The 25,059-nt window shown below is 36.7% G+C and overlaps 1 protein-coding gene across 7 annotated transcripts in view; it reads left to right on the forward strand.

The window, feature by feature from the left end:
• Positions 1–2,193: 2,193 nt before the first annotated feature.
• Synrg (synergin gamma) overlaps positions 2,194–25,059 on the forward strand; it is a 67,955-nt gene continuing 45,089 nt past the window's right edge. For 3 of the 7 annotated variants that reach the window (XM_026398075.2, XM_026398081.2, XM_026398082.2), the window contains exons 1-9: positions 2,194–2,275; positions 8,875–8,915; positions 12,687–12,808; positions 15,920–16,050; positions 16,895–17,000; positions 17,905–18,016; positions 21,379–21,681; positions 22,582–22,815; positions 24,220–24,297. In XM_026398075.2, the coding sequence (XP_026253860.2) occupies positions 2,199–2,275; positions 8,875–8,915; positions 12,687–12,808; positions 15,920–16,050; positions 16,895–17,000; positions 17,905–18,016; positions 21,379–21,681; positions 22,582–22,815; positions 24,220–24,297 (1,204 nt within the window). In that variant the 5' untranslated portion in view covers positions 2,194–2,198. Of the gene's footprint in view, positions 2,276–8,874; positions 8,916–9,650; positions 9,799–12,686; positions 12,809–15,919; positions 16,051–16,894; positions 17,001–17,904; positions 18,017–21,378; positions 21,682–22,581; positions 22,816–24,219; positions 24,298–25,059 lie in introns of all 7 variants that reach the window. The other 4 variants (XM_026398077.2, XM_026398079.2, XM_026398076.2 and 1 more) reach the window with 4 other exon arrangements.

Below are 25,059 nucleotides of genomic sequence, written 5' to 3' on the forward strand. Positions count from 1 at the left end.
TTCATATATTGAGTAAGCAAGTCTCTGTCAGAGATAAAGGATCATGATCACGTAGTGAATGAGGCTATTTGCTATGAGCAGATATTTTTCAATAACTAATTTTTTTGTACAGTGGAATTAAAAAAAACACAAGTAGAGTGACATCTTAGAATGACTTGGATATAAAAAGTTATTAGCAACTTTTAAATTTATTCATTCAGCCTTTTATTCTAGAGTCAACACAGATTAACGCTGTCTTGAATGTTTTACATGGGGTAGAATTATTCATTGGAATTTATTTAAATGGGACCTATTGCCACAGGATGCAAAAAATACTGATAAGCATATTATTTTATGTTTGTTTGTTCTTGCAAACAGGTCCTGATTCTATATTCTGAAGGTAGGTATGTTGGTCCAAAGCCATTTGTGAACTGTATGACTTTGAATGTTTTTTCTTAAAGCTTTAATTTTTTTCATTTATGAAAACTATGTCTCAAGACATACAGTTAAACTCATAACAAATATACCTTCAACAAACATTAAGATTGGCTACATAGCACAATCCCTGCTCTTAAAATTACTGAAGGAGATAAGTGAAAGAACAAATAGTGTGGCAAATGCTTTGTTAGATGTAAGACCAAGATGCTGAAGCATAATCAGGGGTCATCTAACCCAGATTGGGAATGCCTTGGAAGGCTGGCATCTGAGTTGAGTCCTGCAGATAAAGAAATTAATAGGCAGTGAAGAGGAACAAAGTATACCAGACACAGAGATCACATCTGCAATCCTCAATCTATACTACTTTATTTTCTCAAGTATACCCTCCTTTGCAAACATCCAGTCCACAAAGTGTCTTTAGAAATCTGTATCAAATTGGTTTGTTGATAGGTTAATACTGGATTTTAACTCCTTTATATCAGTTGGAGCTATCGGCTACATAAATTTCACCATTGTCCAAGGAAGGGGAGGAGTGAAATTTAGTGAAAAGACAATACATAAAAATTGAATAGCTGCCCCTAGTTAAAAGCAGCAAGGACTGGAATCAAACTGACCTGGGTTTGAATTCTGGTCATACTGCTATAGCTGTATGATCAGGGTATGTTAACTTTTTAAAGTAATTTTTTTCCACAGGTACACCGGACTTGTAAATGCACCTAAAGTTCCTGACTAGTGGTTTGTGCCCAATAACTGAAAACGTATTACAAATTATTTCTCAGTCCTAAAGCAAGAGTGAATAGGTTTATTCTAATCTATTACTCAAGGGCTTAAAAACTTTACAGATTAGTAGTTTGTTTAGGGAGGGGGAAATGACAGGAAAAACATGCCCAAATATATTTAGAGCAATTAACTGCTTTCCAAACACCACTGCTGCCTCTGCCTGCAAGAATGGGGTAGAGGTCAGGATGGCACTACTAAGTGGCACCATGGTAGGCTCAAATACAAGACTTGTGCACCTTGGAGGTTTTTTATGTGGATTGGTTTTGTTTTTTTATTTGTGCTTTTGGTTTTTTACTAAAGTAAATTTTAAATACATTAGGTGTCTCGAATGCTGAAAGGAAACAGCATGCTGAGTATCAGGGGGAGAGAGCTCATCAGTGTTCAAGCACTGTGAAGCTATCAAAGGGCCAGCCGGGATCCATCCACTCTTTCACTTAATGTGGTGCTGAGGCATGCTAGGCGAGCGCTCTACCTCTGAGCCGCAACCCCAGCCCTCCATACATTCTTCATATATATATGACACAATATTGGTGGACACAATATCTTTATTTTACTTTATGTGGTGCTGAGGATCGAACCCGGTACCTCATGCGTGCCCTCCTTCATCTATTCTTTATGTGCAAAGTAACAATGAAATCCGTGTACCTATCATCCAGTTTCAGAATTACGATTCGACCTGCTTTCCACTAATGGAATTGCAGGTTTGCGAACGCGAAAGACCGAGTCAAGCTGGGCCCTAGCTGCGGGCCTCCCGGAGGATGAATCAGCTCCCTCGGAGGGGAGCCCGGCCAGCCCAGAGCCAGCTTTGCACCTGAAGGCCTCCCGGCGGCTCCAGGCCAAGTGACGAGGGCTGCCGCACCTCCCCGAGGGCGGGCGGGGGAAGGGGGTGTCACGCGGCCCCGCCTCGTCGCCCGGCCGCGGCGAGGTGGGGCCTGGCGCTTGCCCCGGAAGTGGCTGTCTTCAGCTGACAGCTGCTGGCACGGCGGCGGCCCCGGAGCAAGATGGCGCTGCGGCCGGGAGCCGGAGCTGGCGGCGGCGGGACCGCGGGACCCGGCGCGGGGGCCGCCGGGGGAGGCAGGTGGGTGTGAAGAGCTGGGTGGGGGCCGGCGGGGAGCCCCCCAGACCGCCGCCGCCGCCCAGCGGTGCTGGCCTCGCCGGAGCGAGGAGTGCTTGGCGGTTATGGCGGTTTTCGCCAGCTCCGACCCCTTTCCTTTCGGCTGGGCTGCAGGAAAAGGGTCGTCTCCAGGGACGCGGCGCCTGGCGCTAGTGTCCCAAGCTCCGGGGCATCGAAGCCTGGGACACCGCGGGAGAGCGAGCGCGAGCTCGGGTGCGGGGAGGGGAGGCAGAGAAAGGAAGGGTCCGCTCGGCGGGTTGGGCCACCAGGAACCCCGACTCCTCGCCTCCAGTCCCCCTGCATCTGAAGCGACCGGGGTCTTCCCTTTTACAGGGCTTTCCTGGGCTGACCAAGATGTTGTAGGGCAAGCTTTGAAAAATCTGAATACAAAGCTGTTGCCGAGATGTGTATGTTTTCCATTTGTCTTTTCTCCCTTTACTGTGTCTTGTCCTCCTTTTTGTTTATTTTCTTGACACACGACAATCAGGAAAATCTGAAGACCTTTGGCTTGAAATAGTGCTCTTGAAGATTAACTATAAGACTCATGTGTGTCCTTTTCAAAAAGGCATTTAAAAACAAAGAAAATTCATTGTTAAACAGCAGTTATGCATTTATTAGAACAAAGCTTCCAGACTTTGACTTAGCCCTTTAAAAATCTGTCTATTGTCATGTTTCAGGTAATAGATGGCTGCAGTTCTTATACCCAGAACTGTAAGGGGAGAGGTACAATTACCTGGTCTGAGTTTGTTTTATTAACTAACACATTACTACACGCACATTTGTAAGTAATATTAGCTTTTTATCTTTAATAACCTAAATTGTCTTGGAAAATAAAGTATTCGGTTTTTACATATAGTTTGTGAAGTCATGAACACTACAAAGTGAGACCTTTTAATATTATCCCCTCTTGCAGGTGCTTACTGTATGCTAGGGGGAAAAGCAGTCTCTGTTGAAACCACTTGTGTGCAGCCCCATTTTTCATTTTCTCTGCAGACCTCTTTGACTTCAAATATAAAACTTTTTGCTTCTTCTTTTGTTTTCTTCTTTGTTTCATTAGAGCTTTTTGTGAATACTTGGTATAAATTTCTAAAGAAAAATTTAATCTATTTATTTTTGTGTATGATGACAGTTTCTAAAATGTTTGTGACATTAATTTGACCAGCTCTAACATTAGTCTCCTTTTGATTGTACCCTGAAAGAATGACTTTAGAATAAATGGTAGATAATTTATAAAGGGCAAAATTTGCCCAAGACTTGAGAAGTATAATTTTTTTTCAAATCAAGTAAGGCAGCAAAAAAGCAGTATATGATTAATAGCATCAAGTTCTGGAAAATATCAAAAGAATTTTATTTTTATTTTTTTGCCAGGGGGGCAGGGGGAAGTGGTACTAGATATTGAACCCAGGTGTGCTTAACCACTGATCCACATCCCCAGCCCTTTTTATTTTTTTATTTTGGGCCAGGGTCTCAGGCTGACTTTGAACTTGTGATTCTCCTGCCTCAGTCTTCCTAGTTGCTGGGATTACAGGTGTGCACCACCATACCTGGCTCAAATTTCAATTTTAAAAAAAATTATTTAGAAAGGATCTCATGTGCAGAAAGTTAAGAGGATTATTTTATTTTGTTGTTGTTTTTTAACTTTGGTTTATACTATTTTAATATCATTGATCCAAGGATACAGATCTTTTTTTTTAACTGTGGCCTGAATTTTGATAGAAATTAGAATGACTCATTAAAAAAAAATACCGTACTGTAAACATAGTAATGTCTGCATTCTCAAAAACTCTATGACAAGTTTGCTACATATATTGGAAACTTTCTGAATTGAGAAGCTATGTGCTCAGTAAAGAACATTATGGTTTTTAGAGGGCAATGGTAAGGGGCATACCTAACTATGTTTTATGAAAAAGAAACAAGCAACCTCTCTAAACCCCTCCACTTGTCCCCCTAAGATTTTAATGGGGAATATTTATGAATTAGAAATGATCATATTTCTTAGAACGTCTCTCTATTCCAAAAACCTAAGTAAAAACCAGTGGCATTTTCCAACTTTAACAATCATCTGCTTTTGTTTGGTATCCTGAAAGGATGACTTTAGAATAAATGGTAGATAATGTATAAAGGGAATATATATACTTCTCCAAGAATGGAGAAGTATAGTTTTTTTTTTTTTTAAATGAAGTTAAGGCAGCAAAAGAGTTGAAGATCTGGATTAGTGTAATTGTTCAACTGCTAGTCATTGAATACCTATGTGTGTAAGGTACTGGTTTTGATGAATTTAAAAGATATCCAAGACGAGATTCCTATCCTAGGAAAGTATATAAAATAATTGTAGCACTAAGGAAAGGAAAACAAAGAGATCACATCCTTTGGGGATATTCTAATTTGTGAGCTCTTCTGTTTTTTCCTGGTCTTGTATACTCTTTGAGGGCTTACATTCTATCTTCCACCGCTTCTGGCCCATTTGGGCACACAAAAAATTTTTTGGTAAATATTTGATGATTCCACCTGTATTAAAAATAAAGCTGTTTTGTTTCAGCTGCGCCCCTCAGTTGGAGAAAGAGGAAGGGATCAAGAGATTAACACTTATAGGAACAATGTGAACAACACTTCTACAGTGCCAGATGGGCTGTGGTCCTGAGTGGAGAGAAGAGTTCTGTGAGAGAAAACTGCAAAAGAGAAGTTGTGCTCAAACTGGAGAAGGCCTTGAAGCTAAACTAAGGGAATTCAATTTTCCTGGGCAATCATTACATAGTTTTAACCCCAGATGTGCATCTTCCTAAAGGAGTCATTATTAAATGATCCACTAGGAATATGCATCTCTCCTGTGCTGTGTTAGATGAATTAGAAACCATAAAGTCTGGAGGTGTGGCAATCCATTAGGAAATCTTTAGGAGTCCAGGCCTGAGAAATGAGGATAGGAGGGAATCTAGGTTACCAACAGAGGTATCTGAAAAGGAAAGATGAAGGAGATAGGAATTGAGACAAAACTCACAGGTCTCTTTCCCACAGGGACATTAGCAATATATGAATTAGTGCTTTTACCTTTGAAATCAAATTGTAGGTCACCCTGCTCCCTAGTTTTTTGCCAAGCTTTTGCTGTATTATAGTCTTACTTAGCTGCTGACTTAACCAGTCTTTAAGCATATTGACATTAGAGTATATAGTCTATATTAGATATAGATTCAGAAAATCATATGAATGGCACATGGATCTTGAGGCAGTTCAGTTTGCTAAGTTTTTACTAAAATAGGACACTATCAGTAGCGTTCTTAAATTTGTTTTTATCTCTGTTTTATTTTTTGAAATAACCTTTATGCATCGGTAGGTAACATTATTATCTGTGTGCTTGTCATAGTTGGAACTTTGGCAGACTTTCAGTTCTGTGTCCTCTTCTGACAAAGAGGAAGGCAGATAGTGGTGAAGGGATTGCACAGAGCTTCACAGTTACCTTATGGCAGAGCCAGAAGAAAAAGGAGAATAACTCAAGTGTGTCCAGTGTTTACTGAGCCACTAAGCCACACTGGTAATTTTATCTTTAAAGATAATTTTGAAAAATTTTTGACAGTTTGATTACTTAAATGCACTCATTGTGCCCAAATTTTATCAATCTTAGTATATGAGTGATTTCTCTAAAAACAGAATACCACTATATTTCACCTTCAGTTTAAATCTTTTATCCATTTAGCACATTATTTAGCTATTATAGTTCAAAAAAGCTATTCACTCTTCAGGCCTCACTCAGCTCAGGCCTGCTTGTCAGCAGCAGAATTTGCTCATGATCCCAATGGTCTACAAGGCTGTAAGTAACAACTAGATGGATGCCTAGCTAGCAGTCACATTACGCATCTTTCCACAGTCTTAAACACTTTGGAGTTTAGTTTATAACCTTTTTCTTGGGGAAGAGGGCTTTATAATAGCAAAGTGCAAGGGTTAATAAATTTGACATGTCCCAATCCTGGATTTCACTAGATTCTCTAAAGACTATCTAGAAACTGCTTCTTCAGAGTTGTGACTCCAAAATTAAGAACTTTTCCCACTCAAGAGTTTCTCTTCTTTGTTTTTTCCTCTAATCTCAAAGAATGAAGTGCCCCTTCCTTTTCAAAGCAGACCTCTTTTGCTGCCTTGCTATGTTAATTCCATTCCTTCGGAAACCTTGTTTTAGAATCGCTAAGTATATCTTTTTGTCTTCTTAGCAATGTCTTCCTTTTCCTTTATTAAAACTGCCCAAAGATGATCATTTTCAAAGCAGTGATTTTTTTTCTTTTTCTTTTTTTTTTTTTTTTTTTTTTTTGCTTAATCCTCATTCTGACCACCGTTTTTTATAATATTAAACATTGGTAGCTACTTTCTTCTGAAATACGGTTCTTCCTCAGTTATAAGCAGCTCCTTTGATTCTCAGTGACCATTCCCTCCTCAGTTTTCACTGTGAGAATTCTCCCAAGATTGTCATTAATTGTCATCTTCTCACTAGGTAGGAACATTTCATTTGCAGTCAGGTTTTGCTATTGTTTTTAGTCTTCATTTGAAAGATCTTCCTTAGATTTATCTGGATCATTCTCCTGAGCCTGAGTTACTTTTCTGATTGCTAGCTAGATTGCTCCTTGTGAAGGCATTCCGCCCACCTTTCTCCCCAAATCTACCCATGACAGGTTCCTGTTTCCAGCAAACAGCATCCTCATCCTTTCAGTTTCCTAGACTCACTCGGTGTCTCAGCAGCATCTGCTCCCTCTCCTTTTCCACTGCTGTTCTCTGTCTTGGTAGCTTTTCATCTCTTATTATAATGGAAATTGGGCACAGTGGTGTGCTCTTGTGATCCCAGCTTCTTAGGAGGCAGAAATGGGAGAATCACTTGAGCCAGGACTTCAAGTCCAGCCTGGGCAACACAGTTGAGACCCTGTGTGTGTGGGGAGGGGGGAGAGGGAATGGGATTCTTAGCTAATTCTTTTTACTTCTTCTCTGCCATATTCTGTTAACAGAATAACCTAAAGCACATTTCTGATCAATCTTCTTAAAAATCTCTGACATGGGCTTGGGGATGTGGCTCAAGAGGTAGTGCACTCGCCTGGCATGCACGAGGCGCTGGGTTCGATCCTCAGCACCACATACCAACAAAGATGTTGTGTCCGCCGAAAACTAAAAAATAAATATTAAAAAAATCTCTGACATTAGGAAAATCACATAAAAACCACCAGTAGATACTACTTCATACCCATTAGGGTCGCTATCATGTAAAACAAAAAACAGGAAATAAGAAGTGTTGTGGAGGATGTAGAGAAATTGGAACCCCATGCATTGCTGGTGAAATGTGAAATGATGCAGCTGCTGTGAAAAAGTTTGGCAGTTTCTCAAAAAATACATAGAGAATTATTATATGACTTAGCAATTTCACTCCTAATATGTAGCCAAAAGAATTAAAAGAGGGATTCAAAGATACTTACACATGGCAGCATTATTCACATCAGCCAAAAGGTAGAAAGAACCTGAGTATTCATCAAGAAATCATTGGATAAATAAAATGTGCTATATATGTACGTGGAGTGTTATTTAGCCATAAAAAGGACAGAAATTTTAATAAAGTGGTACAATATAGATGAATCTTGAAAATGTTTCCCTAAATAAAATAAACAAAAGAGCAAATATTATATGATGCCATTTATATGTGGTGCCTGGAATTGGCAAATTCATAGAGACAAAAAGTAGAATAGTAGTTACTAGGAGTGGGCTTCGAAAGGGTGAATCAGTGAGGATTCATTTTTTCAATGGGTGTGTTTCTATTTGAGAGGAAAGAAAAGTTCTAGAAAAGGATAGTCTTACAACATTTAAATACCCTTAATGCTACGGAATTATACACTTAAAAATGACTAAAATGAAGACATAACCACAAAAGAACCCACTGGAAATATATGATATTAAAATCAACATTAAACACTTTAAAGACCCTCTACAATCTAGTTGCTTTATAATCATATATTTTATATTTACCCTTAAGTTATTTTGCTGAATATCCCTGCATCTCTGGTCTCAGATCTTTTGCCCAGGCTATGTAGTGTGCCTCTCTTTCTATTTAAGATTTAGCTCAAAAGCTAATTCCAAAAAACTTTCCAAGATGTAACCCATTAAAATTAATCTTTGACTTCTCATGCCTATTAGTATTTTGCTTATAGCAGTTAGCACATTTATCCAGTGATATATTATTTGCCTGCATCGGAGTCTTCAAGATCACAAGCTATGTCAGTACTTTGTTGTAGTAGACACTCAATAAATGTTCACCAAGTTGAAACTAATTCAACCTTCTCATTTTACGGATGGAATCCAGGGAAGTCACCAAGTGACAGAGCCAGACCTTTTTAAAATTTTTTCGCTCTATACTAACGTGCTGATGCTCATGCATCCTATGGAGTTTTTTTAATATGTATATTAATGTTGAGCAATTCAGTATTGTGTTGCTGAACAAACATCAGGCCCTGCCTGTGATTCTTTCATTCATGTAAAGACATTCATGTTTTGTTTGAAATCTTTGTATATATGATGATCGTGATGTATTTGTATTCTGTTTTCAGCTTCATGTTTCCTGTTGCAGGTGGAATAAGAGCCCCCCAAGGTATGTGAATACTTGAGTTTTTAACTTTTGTTTTTTATTATTATATTTTTGAAACTAGGGATAAAAAAGCAAAGTAGAAAATAAGTTGTATTGTTGCCAAATAGAGTAAAATTTTCTTATATTATTGAACCTCTAAGATAACTTACTCTAAGATTTTTCAGAATTATTTAAATCACTCCTCATTTCTACCAAACTTACTTAAACATTATGTCAAGAGATTGATTTTTCATCTCAGAGATGAAGGAGACTTTCAGGGCAAGACTATTAAGAAAAGGTAATAAAATTGAAATGACCTGTAATTCTCTTAAAGATATTTTCCTCCTTCTATTTAGTCTTCTAAATAGAAGACTGTTAGTGCCATACAATCAGAGCTACGACTGTCTTTGTTCATCAGTATCTCCAGCACCCAATGTGCTAATAGTATGTAGTAGGTTCCCTATAGATGTTTATTCAATGAATAAAAGAGCTTCTTTAGTTCTGTATATGATCTTGTACGTAAAAGATATGTAGTTTAAAGTATTCAAGTCTCAGTTTTATTCCTAGAAATTTCTCTACTAGATGTACCCCCTCTGATTTTAGAACCAGGGCCCACTAATATCAATTCTAGCTCTGTCTTCAAGGAAATAGTAGTGAAGGGACATAATCTTGACCCCTGCTTCTGTGCAACGGGGACACAACATTGAGAGATAAATATCTCTACCCTTCTCTTCTTTCTGCTCACTTCTTCCACTCCAGCATATTCCTGTCTCCATCTCACCCATGTCAAGCTGCTTCTGAAAACTGGCTCTCCAGTGTTGACTGGTTGTGGTAGACTCGCTAGGGAAACAGAGACTTCCAGGTCACCAAAAGAGATGAAAGATAAAGAGCGACTCAGTAGCAGGTGGTCAGTACCTCATTCTGACTTTGTCTCTGTTTATAATCAGTGGTGAAGATTGAGTTTCAGGTAAAATTTTCCAGGGGTCAGTTGTATTCTTTTCATTGTATTCACATTTATACATTATTGAAGGTACCTGTATTAAGATGTGTCCCAGATTTAGATCAAATGGTTTTGAGACCTTTTGTTCCTCAAGTAGGTATTACTGAGTTACATGTTCATTATCATGTGTGGTTTATTACTTTGTATTTTCACAAACTTGCAAGTAAAAATCTACATATGGATCAAAGAAACTGAATAAGGAGAGATCCCAAAGGTTTCCTGACACTTATTTCTTCTAAATTTGTAATGGTTTGGGAGGTGTTTTTTTTTTTTTTTATAAAATATGTTGCAATGGGCTTTTTGATCACTCAAAGGCTTTAAATTATGCACAAATTGTTTTTAAAAGCACAAGAAACCAGTGGGGTGGCCACAAGATCATGTGTACCTCAACAGAAGCTGGGAGAGAAAACTTATTTTTCACTTTTATTCTTTTAAATGTGATATCAAACATCTGAGTTACCCATTCAAAAATAAAATTAATTAAAATTCATAAAACTTCAGGTCAAAGGATAAGAGGAAAAATATCTTATTATGACTTTTTTTAATCTGTTCATTCTAATTCTCCATGACACCTCAAGATCTTTGCACTTGATGTTCCTCTGTTTTGAAATATTCCTTTTAATAGCTGCATGGCTTACTCCCTTTCCTCAGGTCTTTGCTCAAATGCCACTCTGTTGTGGAAACTTGTTCTGACTATTCTGTGTGAAGGAGCAGCCACTCCATTCTCTGACTCTCCTCTTCCCCCTTCCTCTGCTTTATTTTTTTCTCTAGTCTTACCACTACCTGATACATAGGTTTTTTGGATTTTTTTTTATTGTTATCTGTCTCCTCCAGTTATAATGTAAGTTCCATGAAGGTGTAGATCTGATTTGTTCATTGCTGTGTTTATAGAATTGTGCCTGACATAGAGTAGTCCCTTAAATATCTGTATGAATGATCCCCTGAATAAAGGACTACTCTGTCTCTAATAGTTATTACCTACAAATGTACATGTTCATGCTTCTGAAATTAAGCTATGTATAAATAACCTGGGTAAACTAGACACAGTGGTTGGTGTATTCCTGTAATCTCACTGACCCGGGAGGGTTCTAAGTTTGAGGCCAGCCTCAGCAACTTAGTGAGGCCCTGTCTAAAAATAAAAATTAAAAAGGACTGGTGATGTGGCTCAATGGTAAAGAACCCCGGGTTAGATACCTAATACCAAAAGCATTAAAAATAATAATAATAGCAAACTGGGTAGTAAACAGTGACAAGATAAACATTGATAACCTTTACTAGACCTTTACTCTTCTTAAGAATATTTTTAGAATATGGACACAATACCTTTATTTTGTTAGTTTTTTTATCTGGTGCTAGGGATTGAACCCAGTGCTTTACACATGCTAGGCAAGCACTCTACCATTGAGCCACAACCCCTTTACTTTTTTAAATTGAAAATTTGGTTAAAAGAAAAAACCGGGTTGGGGATGTGGCTCAAGTGGTAGCGCATTCGCCTGGCATGCGTGAGGCACTGGGTTCGATCCTCAACACGACATAAAAATAAAATAAAGATATTATGTCCACCTAAAAAAAAAAACTAAAAAGTATATATTTAAAAAAAAAAAAAAGAAAGAAAAAAACCACCTAGTAGAACCAACATGACTGTATTGTGGTAAATGCAAACTTAGAGTGAAATGTACACTCAAGCTATATAGGGATTTTGTTTTATTCAGTGTTATACACCAAGCATATGTAACTGTGCCTTAACATTAGGCATTTAGTATTTATTTAAATCCCCAAAGGGATATATTTTTATTTTCTTCTGATCTTGGAAATGCTTCATTGGAAAAGTTTGGGAGATAATAGTCTAAATCATACTTTCATAGTAGTTTTCCTGTCTCTGCCTTTAGAGTTTGCATGTCAAAGGCTGTTTTGTGATAAATGTTATAATATTATCACCTAAGAAAAGGAAGAATAACAAAATTTCTTTACGTATTATACAGTTTTGCATATGAGAAAACAAGACATAGAAAGAAGTTAAGCAAATTGCCCAAGGTCCCAAAGCTAGTAAGTGACACTTCTAGTTGGCTTCCAGAGCTTATGCTCTTAACTGTTACTGTATTAGCTATCTGCTGCTGCACAACAAATTACCTCAAAGCTTTATGTGCCTATAGGTCAGGAATCTGAGTAACTTTGTTAGGGATTCTGGCTTGAGGCCTCTCATGAGATTGTGGTAAAGATGGCAGCCAGAACTGTAGTAGTCTGAAGGTTTCATGGAGCTGGACTATCTTTTTCCAGGATGCTCATTCACATAGGTGGCAAACTCTCACTTCCTTTTAGCAGGAGGGCTCAGTTCAACACCACATGGATTCTCTGTAGGACAGCTTGAGCATTCCCATGACACAATAGTAGCTTGCTTGTAGGAAGAAGCTACAGTGTCTTTTGACAACTAGCCTTGGAAGTTGCATACTGCTGTTTCCACAATATCCAATTGGTTGGACTAGTTCATTGTGGGAGGGAATGATGCAAGCATATGAATACCAGGAGGTAGAAATACTACAACGAGCCCATACTGTCCATTTTTTAATATGCATACAAATTCTGTGGAACAGATATTGTTATCTTCATTATACTGATCAGGTTTTATAGGTTAAACACACAACTAGATAAATGATGGAATTGGAATTCATATTCAAGTCTGTCTAATTAGGAACCTGTGCTTTTCCCACTATACTGTGTAGTCTTCTAATTAACAAGTATTTAAGAAAATAAACTTTAAAACATCTTGACTTTAGTTTTGCCTTGGTGTTTTCCAGCAGGCCTGATGCCAATGCAGCAACAAGGATTCCCTATGGTCTCTGTCATGCAGCCTAATATGCAAGGCATGATGGGAATGAATTACAGCTCCCAAATGTCCCAAGGACCCATCGCTATGCAGGTACTTGCCTCTTTGGTTGATTGTTTATAAAGTTATTGTTTTTTGTTAGATGCAAGCACACCAAGAGCTGTTTTTTTTTTATTGGTGCATTATAAGTATACGTAACAGTGGGATTTATTGTCATATATTTGTACATGCACATAATATAACAATATAATTTGGCCTATATCATTTCTCACTATTTCCCCTTTCTCTCTCCTCCTCCCTCCCCTTTCTTTTACTCTGCCGATCTCTTTTATTTTTGTGAGATTCCACACATACATACTTGCTTTTCCTTTTGCCTCTTTACCCTCAACATACGAGAGAAAACATACAACCTTGACTTTGAGTTTGGTTTGTTTTGCTCAACATAATGTTCTCAAGTTCCATCCATTTTCCTGCTAATGACATCATTTCATTCTTCTCAATGGCTGAATAAAAGCTGTATTTTTTCTCCTTTTTATTGGCATGTTATAATTATACATAACAGTGGGATTTGTTGTAATATATTCATATATGCACACAATAAAACCATATAATTTGATCAGTTTTATTTCTAGTACCTCCCTTTTCCCTCCCCTCCCTTCCCCTAGCCCTCTTCTTCTATTCTATTGGTCAAAGAACTGTATTTTTAAGAGCTTACCAATATAAGCTTTTGGCCAGGTTTGGTGGCACACACCTATAATTCCAGCTACTCAGAAAACTGAGGCAAGAGAATAGCAAGTTCAAGGAGAGCCTGGAAGATCCTCTCTCAAAATAAATAAACAGGATTGGGAATGAAGCTCAGTGATAGAACTCTTGCACAGCATATGTAGGCCCCTGGGTTCAATCCCCAGTACTGTAAAAACAAAGGTTACTTTTTTTTTAATATTTATGTTTTAGTTGTAAGTAGACACAATATCTTTATTTTTATGTGGTGCTGAGGATTGAACCCAGTGCCTCACGCATGCTAGGCAAGCGCTCTACCTCTGAGTCACAACCCCAGCCCCAAGGTTACTTATTTTTTTTTTTTTTTTTTTTAAAGACAGGGTCTGAGGTCTTGCCTTGTTGCCCATACTGGCCTTGAACTCCTGGGCTCAGGCCTCCTATGTCACACCATCTTTACCTCCAACCCCCAGTGCAGCAGCCTGACAGGTCCTTAAGCATGCTTAGCAAGTACTCTAAAAATTATGAAAATGTGCATTATTGGAACTAGCAGAATAGACTGTGGAACTGCATTTTCTGTCTAAGAAATAAAATCTGAAGTGAAAAATGTTGGCAGGAGACTCAAATTATAAAAATTGATAGCATATTTTAAAATTTTGGAATTGAAAAATACATTAACCAAAAGAAGAGTTCTATGAATAGTTCAATAGCAAATTTAGAAATGGCTAAAGAAAGAATTAGTGAACTGACAATAGGTCAGGAGAAGCTGTCTAGAATGCAGGCAAAATGAAATCCTATCAAGCAATCTGGGTGCAGTGATGCACGCCTGTAATCTAGCGAGTAGGGAGGCTGAGGCCGGGGATCTCAAGTTCAAAGCCAGCCTCAGCAACTTAGTGAGGCCCTAAGCAATTTAGTGAGACCTGTCTCAAAATAAAAACAAAAGGCCTGGGGATGTGATTCAGTAGTTAAGTACTCCTGGGTTCAACCCCTGGTACCATCCCCAAGTCCTCAGATGCAGATACATCAGAGAGAAACTAGGAGACCATACTAAGAAATTGACAATTAAGGGAGTTAAGGCTGTTTAAAAAGCCATTTAGTATCAAACCTTAGGATCTAAGCTGAGCAGGAAGAAAAGTGAGGCCATGATGATGAAGATGAAGGCTAGTGGCAAATGTGGGAAAATGAACAGATGGCAAGTGTTAATGAGAAGAGAATTGGTGATTGTAGGTGAACTGAAAGGATAGGAAATGGTCAAATGTTGGGATGCTTAAAGTCAAGAATTTGAAGATAATGTTATTGATGCTGATTAATCAAGGATATGATCATGAAATGGGAAAATAGAATGATATGTTGGACATGACTGAGGTGAGGAGATCAGAGACCTGAAAGGCCACAGCGTTAGACGAGTCATCTATATGAATGTTAACATCACTTCCAGTAGTTTGTGGATAGAATGGAAGATAACAGAGTTCTAAAGTCTTCAATTGAAAAGTGAGAAAGTTGGGGGTGAACAGATGACAGGAACAAGTTATTATAGTAAATGATGAAGTCGGATGGCAGGGAATTAAAATTTATTCAACTTTAAAAAAAAATTTTTTTTTGTTGGTGGATCTTTATTTTTTTATTTATTCAATTACATGCAGTGCTGAGAATTGAACCCAGTTCCTCACACATGTTAGGCAAGTGCTCTACCACTGAGCCACAACCCCAGCCCTTGTATTCAACTTTTTAAAGAAGAGGAAAGGTTTACAAGAGTCGAGAAGGAATATTCCCCACTTACAGAAGTGTAGAAGCAGCAATCTCCAAATGAGAGGGCTTCAGAGAAAGCCAGGTTTCAGTTAGGGCAAAAGGGAGAAGATTAAGAAGTAGAAGAGTTTTCACTCAGTGAAAATTAGCCATTATTATCAATGTCACCATAATTTTTAATATTAGATTTTGTGATTACTTGTTATGTTATTGTACTCTTACTTCTGACACTTTAGTAAACGTTTTACTGTTGCATTGATACATCATCTACTATTGATTAAATATATTTCCTATAAAAGTTTGGATATCAGGCCTGTTATAATGAACATCAAGATATTATCATAAATATTGGGAAATCAGGTTTAATTTATTTGTAGAATTACTACCATGTTTCAGGCTCTTATCTAATACTGGAAATACGGAGATAAGCGTGATGAGATGCCTCATCTCAAAATGTGTGGATTAATAAACTCTCAGGAATACAACTGTGTAGGGGCTTCCATACCCTCCCTGAAGGATTTTACACACACCGTTAGCAGTGGTCACCTCTGAGACACTGAAGGGAATGGAGATGCTTTCCATTTTTAGCCTACTGCTTTGAATCTTTGAGTATATTTTATAGTTTAGTAATGTTAAATAAATATTAGTAAATGTTAAAGAATTTGTGCAGGTTACGTTTTTCTTTGTTATAATCAAAAGGAAAGAATATATATTTTTTAAGCCATTGTCTGTTTCTTCTAGGCAGGGATACCAATGGGACCGATGCCAGCAGCGGGAATGCCTTACCTAGGACAAGCACCATTCCTGGGCATGCGTCCTCCAGGTCCACAGTACACTCCAGACATGCAGAAGCAGTTTGCTGAAGAGCAGCAGTAAGAGATCTCCAGGATTCAAGGCTAACAAAGATACATAATAGCAGCTTTATTATAAATTGTCAGATGTTCTGTAGAGCATAGTTGAAGCTGAAATAGTAAAGTTGCCTTTGAAACATTTCAAAATACTTTTATTAGACATTTGGAGTCAAAAGGGACTTTAGAGATCCTCCAGTTTAAGGCTGTTGATTTATATATATGGGAAGTGAAGTCCAAAGAAATGAAATGATGCATCAATCCAGTTTATAATTACCAGCAAAGCCTGAGCCCAGATGCAGGCCACTGATTCTCTTTCTACTCTTGGTGCTGCCTTCTGAAGGAAGTTTCTTTTTCATATGCAGAGAAGATGGTTTTATGTTTATCTACCTCTAGTTCTGAGAGATTACTTTTATATGCAAAGGTGCAAATTAAATCGAATACATATATACATAATTTAAGCCATTTTTAGATTCATTTCAAATATTTTAGAACAAATATAGTGATCAAACATTGTCATAGAAAAATTAGATATAATTAGGAGTGAAAATTATAGTTCTAGAAATATAATATTGCTACAGTTGTTAGTAAAAATCTGATTATAAGCTGGGCACAGTGGTACATGCCTATAATCCCAGTGGCTCGGGAGGCTGAGGCAGGAGGATTGCAAGTTCAAAACCAGCCTCAGCAATTTAGCAAGGCCCTCAGCAACTTAGTGAGACCCTGTCTCAAAAAATAAAAAGGTTTGGGGATGTGGCTCAGCGGTTAAGCCCCCCTTGGTTCAATCCCTGGTACAAAAATAAAAATCTGACTATAACATAGTTAATAATCCCAAAGATGGATATTTATTAGATTGTTTTTCCTTCAGAAAACGATTTGAACAGCAGCAAAAACTCCTAGAAGAAGAAAGAAAAAGGCGCCAGTTTGAAGAGCAAAAGCAAAAGCTCAGACTTCTGAGTAGTGTGAAACCCAAGGTAAAGTATTTACCATTTCTCCCTCCCCAGACATACACATCCCCATTGTGTCTCCTCTCACCTGTTTGGTGGATTTTGTCTCTGAAGCACCAACTCAAGCTGAAGCTCTGATTGATTCCTTCCACTTCAATTTACCTAAATCCTAAAGTAAAGGATTTCTCTTTTTCTGTAAATATGCTCTTATTGATAAGAATAGAATTTCAGTCATTATATTCTCAATTATCTCTTACTACCTTGGTAATGTTTCTAATCTTTTTAGTTTAGGAGGTATTAATCTTAGTAATGTTAAATAAATATTAGTAAATGTTAAAGAATTTGTGCAGGTTACATTTTTCTTTGTGATAATTAAAAGGAAAGAATATATATTTTTTAAGCCTTTGTTTCTTCTAGGCAGGGATACCAATGGGACTGATTTTCTTCTAGGCAGGGATACCAATGGGACCGATCATATCTTAGTGATATGAAATGGGTTTCTGTTAGGACCTCACAGAACACTTAATGTCTAAGAGCACTATCCGAAAGCATTTATGAATGGGCCTTTAATATTTTTATATTCTGTGGAATGTCATTTTATGCCTTTGTTTTATGAACATATCAGTGTCTTTCTGACTTGGAGAATTTGTTATCGGAAATAGGTATTAAGAATATTGAAAATAGGGGCTGGGGTTGTGGCTCAGTGGTAGAGCGCTTGCCTCACACACGTGAGACCCTTGGTTTGATCCTCAGCACCACATAAAAATAAATAAGTGAAATAAAGGTATTGTGTCCGACTACAACTAAAAAATAAATATTTTTTAAAAAGAATATTGAAAATAGACTAATATCTGTATTTTTTCCTTTAATCTTGGAGGATTTAGGCAAAGAGAGATAAGTGAAGAAATAACGTACATTTCTTGTTTCTTAGACAGGAGAGAAGAGTAGAGATGATGCTTTGGAAGCCATAAAAGGAAACTTAGATGGGTTTTCCAGAGATGCTAAGATGCATCCTACTCCAGCATCGCACCCCAAGAAACCAGGTAGTTTTAAGAAGTATTAATATTTTCTTTCTTAGAAAAAACTTAGAGTCCCTCTGTGTTTAATTGACTATTATGTATGTGTGAAGTGAATGCTAGACTTTGCCTTCAATCTAAGTACAGATGTGGATGTTTTAGTGTCCACGCTGCCTTGGGCTGGTAATGTAGCTCAGTAGCAGAGAGTTAATCTACCATTTGCAAGGCCCTCAATTTGATCCCTAGCACTGCCAAAAAGAAAGAAAAGAAAAAAGAAAGGAAGAAAACTTTACAGTGGCTTAAAGGATCCAGTCTAGATAACAACTGTCTTGGGAGGAATAAAACCCTTTTTGTCTTCTAGTTAAATGTCAATATGACAACTTTATTGTAAATCAGATCTTTTATATATGAATGAATATGTTAACACTAGCAAAATCTATTCACTCAAAGCAAATGTAATAAAGTTTACACTTTCATCCTCATTGTTTTACTATAATTTTACTTTTTTATGAGCTAGTTCAGATTTTATGTTCAGTGTTGCAGATTGCAAATTCTTCAAATGCTCCATTTTTTTTTTAAAGTCATGAGTTTAATGATACTCCTTATGAAAGATTTCTTTAGTAAATTTCTCTGAAGTTTTTATCATTAGATAAGCGAAAAAGTACCTATTTAGAGCAGGTTAAAAAGATGCTTTTGGTTTTTTGTTATTGCTTTGAACATTTAGCAGTTGAAATGAGTCTTTCCTGTGCATAATTGTCATTACAGCCTTTTACAATATTGTATTAAAAATACAATATTTTGACATCTGCTAATTTCAAAAATAACATATCATTAATAGGTGAAGAGTTTTCATAAAACCATTCAGCCAACCAAGGAAGTATTATTTTATTTTATTTATTTTTTTTTTTTTAATATTTATTTATTTTTAGTTCTTGGCGGACACAACATCTTTGTTTGTTTGTGGTGCTGAGGATCGAACCCGGGCCGCACGCATGCCAGGCGAGCGCGCTACCGCTTGAGCCACATCCCCAGCCCCGGAAGTATTATTTTAAAGTGTTAAGGATTATTAAATTTTATCTTAACTCCTTATATTATGGTACCTCTTATATGGGGTATCAGGAGAGAATAATCTGATATCAGCATTGCTTTCAATTCTTGGTTTTCCGGGACAGCTTTTACTCTTTCTACTAATTTCATGGGTTAGAGTATGTGCCTAGATTCTGTTGCAAAAATATGTCCCTATATAAACTTATACACCAAGATTCAAAAGAGAATAGGTATTAGCAATCAGATTGAGATTCGCAAAGGAAACCATAACTTAAAAAGCCAAATATGTCAGTAAGAAGTAGTTTAGAAATAGACCTTGGCATAGCATTGAAACAAAACAGACATCAGAAATTAATACTAAAAACTGGACATGGCACTGAACTTGGATAAAAGAAAGGCAGGCAGAGAGGAATGATAGCTGTTAGGTTAACAATGTGCTGTCCATATAAAATGCCATTTTCAGCATCCAGCTATAGTTTTAACAATAAGTATTGACAAAGAGGAAGGCTCACTGTTAAGTAATAAATTGGTGTTTTGCTGTTCAAATCTCTGGATTCTGTCAACATATTTGCCATTAACAATTTCTAGCTCACTGGAAAAAGAGTATTCTGAAGCAAGCCCAGGGAGATTCCAAAACTTCTCAAGTTAGGGTTAAAACTAGGACTAAAGTATATAAGAAGAGTTCCAACTGTTTTACCACCAAAGCCATCTTTTAATTTTTTTCCCCATAGACTTTTTAACTTAAAATATTGAATAAACTAACTATATTATGAAACTTTTAATAATTCTTATTAATAATATATATAGCTGCCTGATTTTATGAGCCAAAATATCTACAGTAATTAACATAATTGCAACCAAATGCAAAGAAACACTGGTTTAGCCTTCGATGGTTATTGCTAGTAAATAGCTAGGGTACATTTAAAAAATATTCAAAGTAGCTGAGAACCTAAATTGAGAATCTAAATCCATATTCTTGATAACCATTGTTGGGAAGACTGGGATTCAATGTGTGGCTTTTTTCTTTTTTAGACAAAATTGCCTGTGTATGGCAGTAATTTTGCATATTCATTTTGCATCTTTCATAGAACCTTCAGTGCTTGCAGATTGACCCTAAAGAGAGGGAGTAATCATTTAATGTCCCCATATTTCAGATGAGAGCTATTAAAAAAAGATTATCTATAAGTAATTGCTTTAATATTTAGTAATAATTAAAATATTTACTAAAAATGTATAAAAATCTGAAGCAACTGCTGGGCACTGTGGCGCACGCCTGTAATCCCAGTGGCTCAGTAGGCTGAGGCAGGAGGATTATAAGTTCAAAGCCAGGCTCAGCAAATTAGCAAAGCCCTAGGCAATTTATCGAGATCCTGTCTTTAAATAAAATTTTTAAAAAAGGGCTGAAGATGTGGCTCATTTATTAAGTGCTCTTGGATTCAATCCCTGGTACCAGAAAAAAAACAAACAAACAGGTGAAGCAACATTAAAATAGTATTATTAATGAGCGTTAGGTTAAATGTAGCCCCTGTAGAGCTGATTTATTCCCTAAATTGAAATGTCACATTTAGTGATAAAAAGCCACAGTAATGTTTTTGTCCTTTAGTTTCAAAGATCTTTTAAATATAGTCCTCAGTCAAAGTTTACTTTCTAAGTTGACCCTTGTTTCATTCAACACTTTGTGGTATCTAAGTTTTAATGCTTTTTAAGGTGATATTTAAGAAAATATCACCTTAATAATGTGTTTAGTGTTCTTGGCTTCTGTGATATTCATTTCTCATATGATCATTTTACTGAAATGTGATCTTTGCAAAGTATAGATCAGGCATGATATAAAAATTACAAGTTTGTATTGTGTGATTATTACTGAATTTCTTTCTAAATAACAAAATGTAAACATCAGAATGTTTTTGGCAGGGTATAGGTAGATTTTTTTCTGATATAAGATATACATTGGTTTGAAGGAATATTATCCAGATAAATAGATCATTTGGATTTCAAGAGTATTTACCACTTTGATGTAAATTTATTAGTGGTCTTGGGTAAGCAAAAGCAATTAGTACTCACCTAATGAAAGAAGGAGATTTTGAGTTTTATTTTTTATCCATTTTTGGACAAAATGCAAGTTAGCTATAAAACTTCTTTTTAAAAAGACAAATTGTGCATAGACATCAAAGTGTTTTGCATGTGTTGTATAGTTCCACTTGACTGTTACTACTTGTTATTTTTTATTCACCTCCACTATTCATATTTCATTGTATTCTTTTGGAATTGTACTACACCTTAATTTCTTTTTCTGTGGATTTTCATATCTGTGCATTTCATTGCCATTTTCCATTTTGCAGATTGTCCCACCTCATCTCATTCTACTAAAACTGTCTCCCCATCACCTGCCTTTCTTGATGAAGAAGAATTCAGTGACTTTATGCAGGGGCCGGTTGAAGTTCCCACATGTGGGCCTTCTTCCGCAGCCCAGCCCTTTCAGTCTTTACATCCCACCACCCCACTTGCCCAGTTGCTTACTCAGAAGGCCGGGGCACAGCCTCTCCCTCCAGGTCAGATTCCAGTGTCTTTTGCCTTACATGGTGTCCCTGGGCAAATTCCTTTTTTCTCTACTGGTTCAGCCTCACACAATGTGCAGAAAGCAGGTAACTCCTAGCAGTATTAATGAAAATATTCTTAAGCTATTCTAGGATAATTTGTTTCTGTTACCGTATAATGATACAGTGGTGTTTTGCAAAGAGACATGTACACAAATCTATGAGTACTGTTGAAATTCACTAAAATAAGTGTCTTGATTTTTAGTTCTAGTGTCTTCACATGCCAGAAAAGTAATTTAAAACATTTTGCTACTAAAGTAGAAAAAGTTTAAACCACCTTAAAACTTTAAAAACAAGTTCATTTCTTAGCATTACTCTTTTGTTTGGGAAAATCATCAATATCATTGTCTTAAGATCATGAGCTTGGGAACACTCCTTTAGAAAGTGCTCTTTCTGGTTCAGTGACAGCACTGGAGGCAGAGGCTTGGGATGTTTGTTCATTTACTATCAGTTTGTCCTTAGACAAGTCTTTAAACAGTCTGTACCTCAGTTTTTATCACCTATGAAATAAAGGGGGTAGCTACGCACTCTGTCTTGAAATGGTATAGTGCTGGGAGGAAACTTGGCAAGCTTGTACTTAGTCCAGACTTTCTCATTTGACAGATAGGAAAACAGACCTGGAGATGATGCTCCCAGCTTGAGACCTTCCCAGTAGTTAGTGAAAGTGTCTATGTCTTGTAGGTTGCCAGATTTCTAAGTAGTGGCTTCTGCTACACTGTTTACCTACTATCTCAGAATTCTTGAGAATCAGATTAGATAACTATGTTTAAGTTTTCTAAAATCTCTAGTCTCTCAAGTCCTATACAAATGGGTGGCTATTGAATTATGTCTAAGTTTACTTTGTATGTGGCAGGGTTTTCCCTTTAGAATATTGGGGTGGAAAGGGATGATTGAAAAGATGAGAAATATGCAGGTCTGTACAAATAATCCTTCATGCTGTTTGTTTAGGCCCTTCCTTGGAGGAGAAGCTCCTAATATCTTGTGATATAAGTTCACCTGAGCAGGAACAAATTAAATTAAATACTTCTGAAGTTGGGCACAAAGCTGTAGGCCCAGGTTCCAGTAAGAACCATTCCAGTTTAACAGCCAATAACGGGGGTGCTGTAGATGGATATATAAGTGGTACCACCACTACAGAGGCAGAAAAGACTTCAGACCAAAACCTGTCAATTGACGAAAGTGGTGAGCTCACAAAGCAAGAAAATTGTTTAACCAAATGTCGCTCAGCTGCTAACACCTTAAGCATTAATCTTAAAATGAATGCTGCTTGATTTTGCCAATTAAAAGTTTGCTTAAAATATATTTAATGCAATCCTTTCTTCAATTAACCCCTAAGTTTTTGCTCTGAATTCTTTCAACACATTGTATTATTCCTTTTCAAAAAATGATTTTGATAACCAGTTTTCTTAATCTGAATCATTCCTGTTAAAATTTCCTTTCCTTTTGTCTGACAAAAATTCTCTATTTTTTCCCTTTACAATTTCTGTTCTTCCACAAAGATCAAAGAGTTGGAACTGGAAAAGTCACCAATGAAAATATAGTTTTGTGTTCCTTGAAATTATATGCATTGCTGCCTAAAAGATCTAAATTTGGAGGCTGGGGATATAACTCAGTAGTAGAGCACTTGACTAGCATGCACAATGCCTTGAGTTCAGTCCATACCCAGTACGTGCACATTACATACACACACACACACACACACACACACACACAGAAATTAAAATTTTTTTCAATTAATCTTCAGAGATAAATTAGAATGTGGCAGCCCTGAAAGCAGACTTTTAGAGGATACTTTACTGAATAGTACAAATATCTCCAAATCCCATATATCTAATGCAGCAATGTTGTATTCAGGTTTTAAAAAAATCAGGTTGGGCACAGTGGCATTCACCTAAATCCCAGCTTCTTAGGAGGCTGAAACAGAAGGATTGTAAGTTCAAGATGCCCCTGAACAACTTAACAAGACCCTGTTTCAGTAAACAAGAAGGGCTCCTTGGCCGGGAGCCCCTAGGTTCAATCATCAGTAATCATTTAAAAAAAAAAAAGTCATTTATAAAAAGCTGCAAGTAAACTTAGGCAATTAAATTTTTACATGTATAATTTTAAACTATCATCAATCATTTTTTCCTTTAAGTTATAAAAATGTGAAATGGTTCAAGCCTCATGATTTAGAATATTGATTCAGTACATGTTAGCTTTTCTTTAATTTACTCTTTTGGACGCAGTTACTGTGTAAGAGTTGTTTAGAAACCAAACACTTGCTGGACATAGTGGTGCATGCTTGTAATCCCAGTGACTTGGGAGGCTGAGATAGGAGGATTTCAAGTTTAAGACTAGCCTTAGCAATTTAGTGAGATCCTGTCTAAAAATGAAAAGGGCTGGGGCTATATAGCTCAGTGATAGAGTGCCCCTGGGTTCCATCCCCAGTACAAAGAAGAAAAGAAAAAACAAACCAAATACTTCAGTTGTATTGGTGACTTTTTTCTAGTGTCTCCAGACAGTGTTCTTTATAAAAAGTCATCACTCAATGTCATTTTCCCACCTTCTCATGGACCATTATATACATTAATGTTCCTTATTTTCTAGGTGTGGGAGTGTTTCCTTCACAGGACCCTGTTCAGCCCAGAATGCCTCCTTGGATTTACAATGAGAGTTTGGTCCCAGGTAAAAAAGCCTCTTTACCATCTGAATATTTTGCTTTAAATATCATAGATGTAGTTGTAAGTATTTGCAAAATATGCAGAAGGAGTTGTCACTTTTCTCTTTTTTTTTCCAGAAAGAGTATAGAAAATTCAATAGATCGAGTGTTTCAGACTGATAGAGTAATTATATAAATGAAAGAGAAATATTTTGCTTTTTAATATTTGATTGACTATAATATACTTTTATTTCCAAAATCTTTCTTTAGTTATCTTTTAAAGACATTGTCAAATATTTATTTCAGAGGTTATCAATAACTTACCAAGAACTACACGAATATATTTAATGTCATATTCTGAATTCTCAGTGATTAGTTAATATTTTAAAATATTCTTTGTTATGTGATACTATATGAAGTAAAAGACCCGGTGGCATCTCTTTTATATTGCTGTTTATTTTTTCCTTTTTGTGTATTATTACTGCTTAGCATTAAAAAAAAAAAAAAAAGGCCTACTAAAGTGCATATTGTAGTAGTACTCAATTGAAATAAGGAAATGGTCATTTTTAGCCATGACTGATATGCACAAATTAATGACTATTACAGCAGCATATGTTAATCCTAATACACTGTAACTTGTTGAATTTACTTTATTTTGCCAACACCTTGAAAGCTAAAGATAGCTTTCATTAGATCTTAAGTTTTCTGGGTTGGCTAAAGTTGTTCTTCATTTGATTAAATAAAATTCATGCAAGAGTTCTGTAGCTGAACTTCTTTTTGCAAGAAAT

This window comes from Urocitellus parryii, chromosome 7 (genome assembly GCF_045843805.1).
Source record: "Urocitellus parryii isolate mUroPar1 chromosome 7, mUroPar1.hap1, whole genome shotgun sequence".
Lineage (NCBI taxonomy): Eukaryota > Metazoa > Chordata > Mammalia > Rodentia > Sciuridae > Urocitellus > Urocitellus parryii.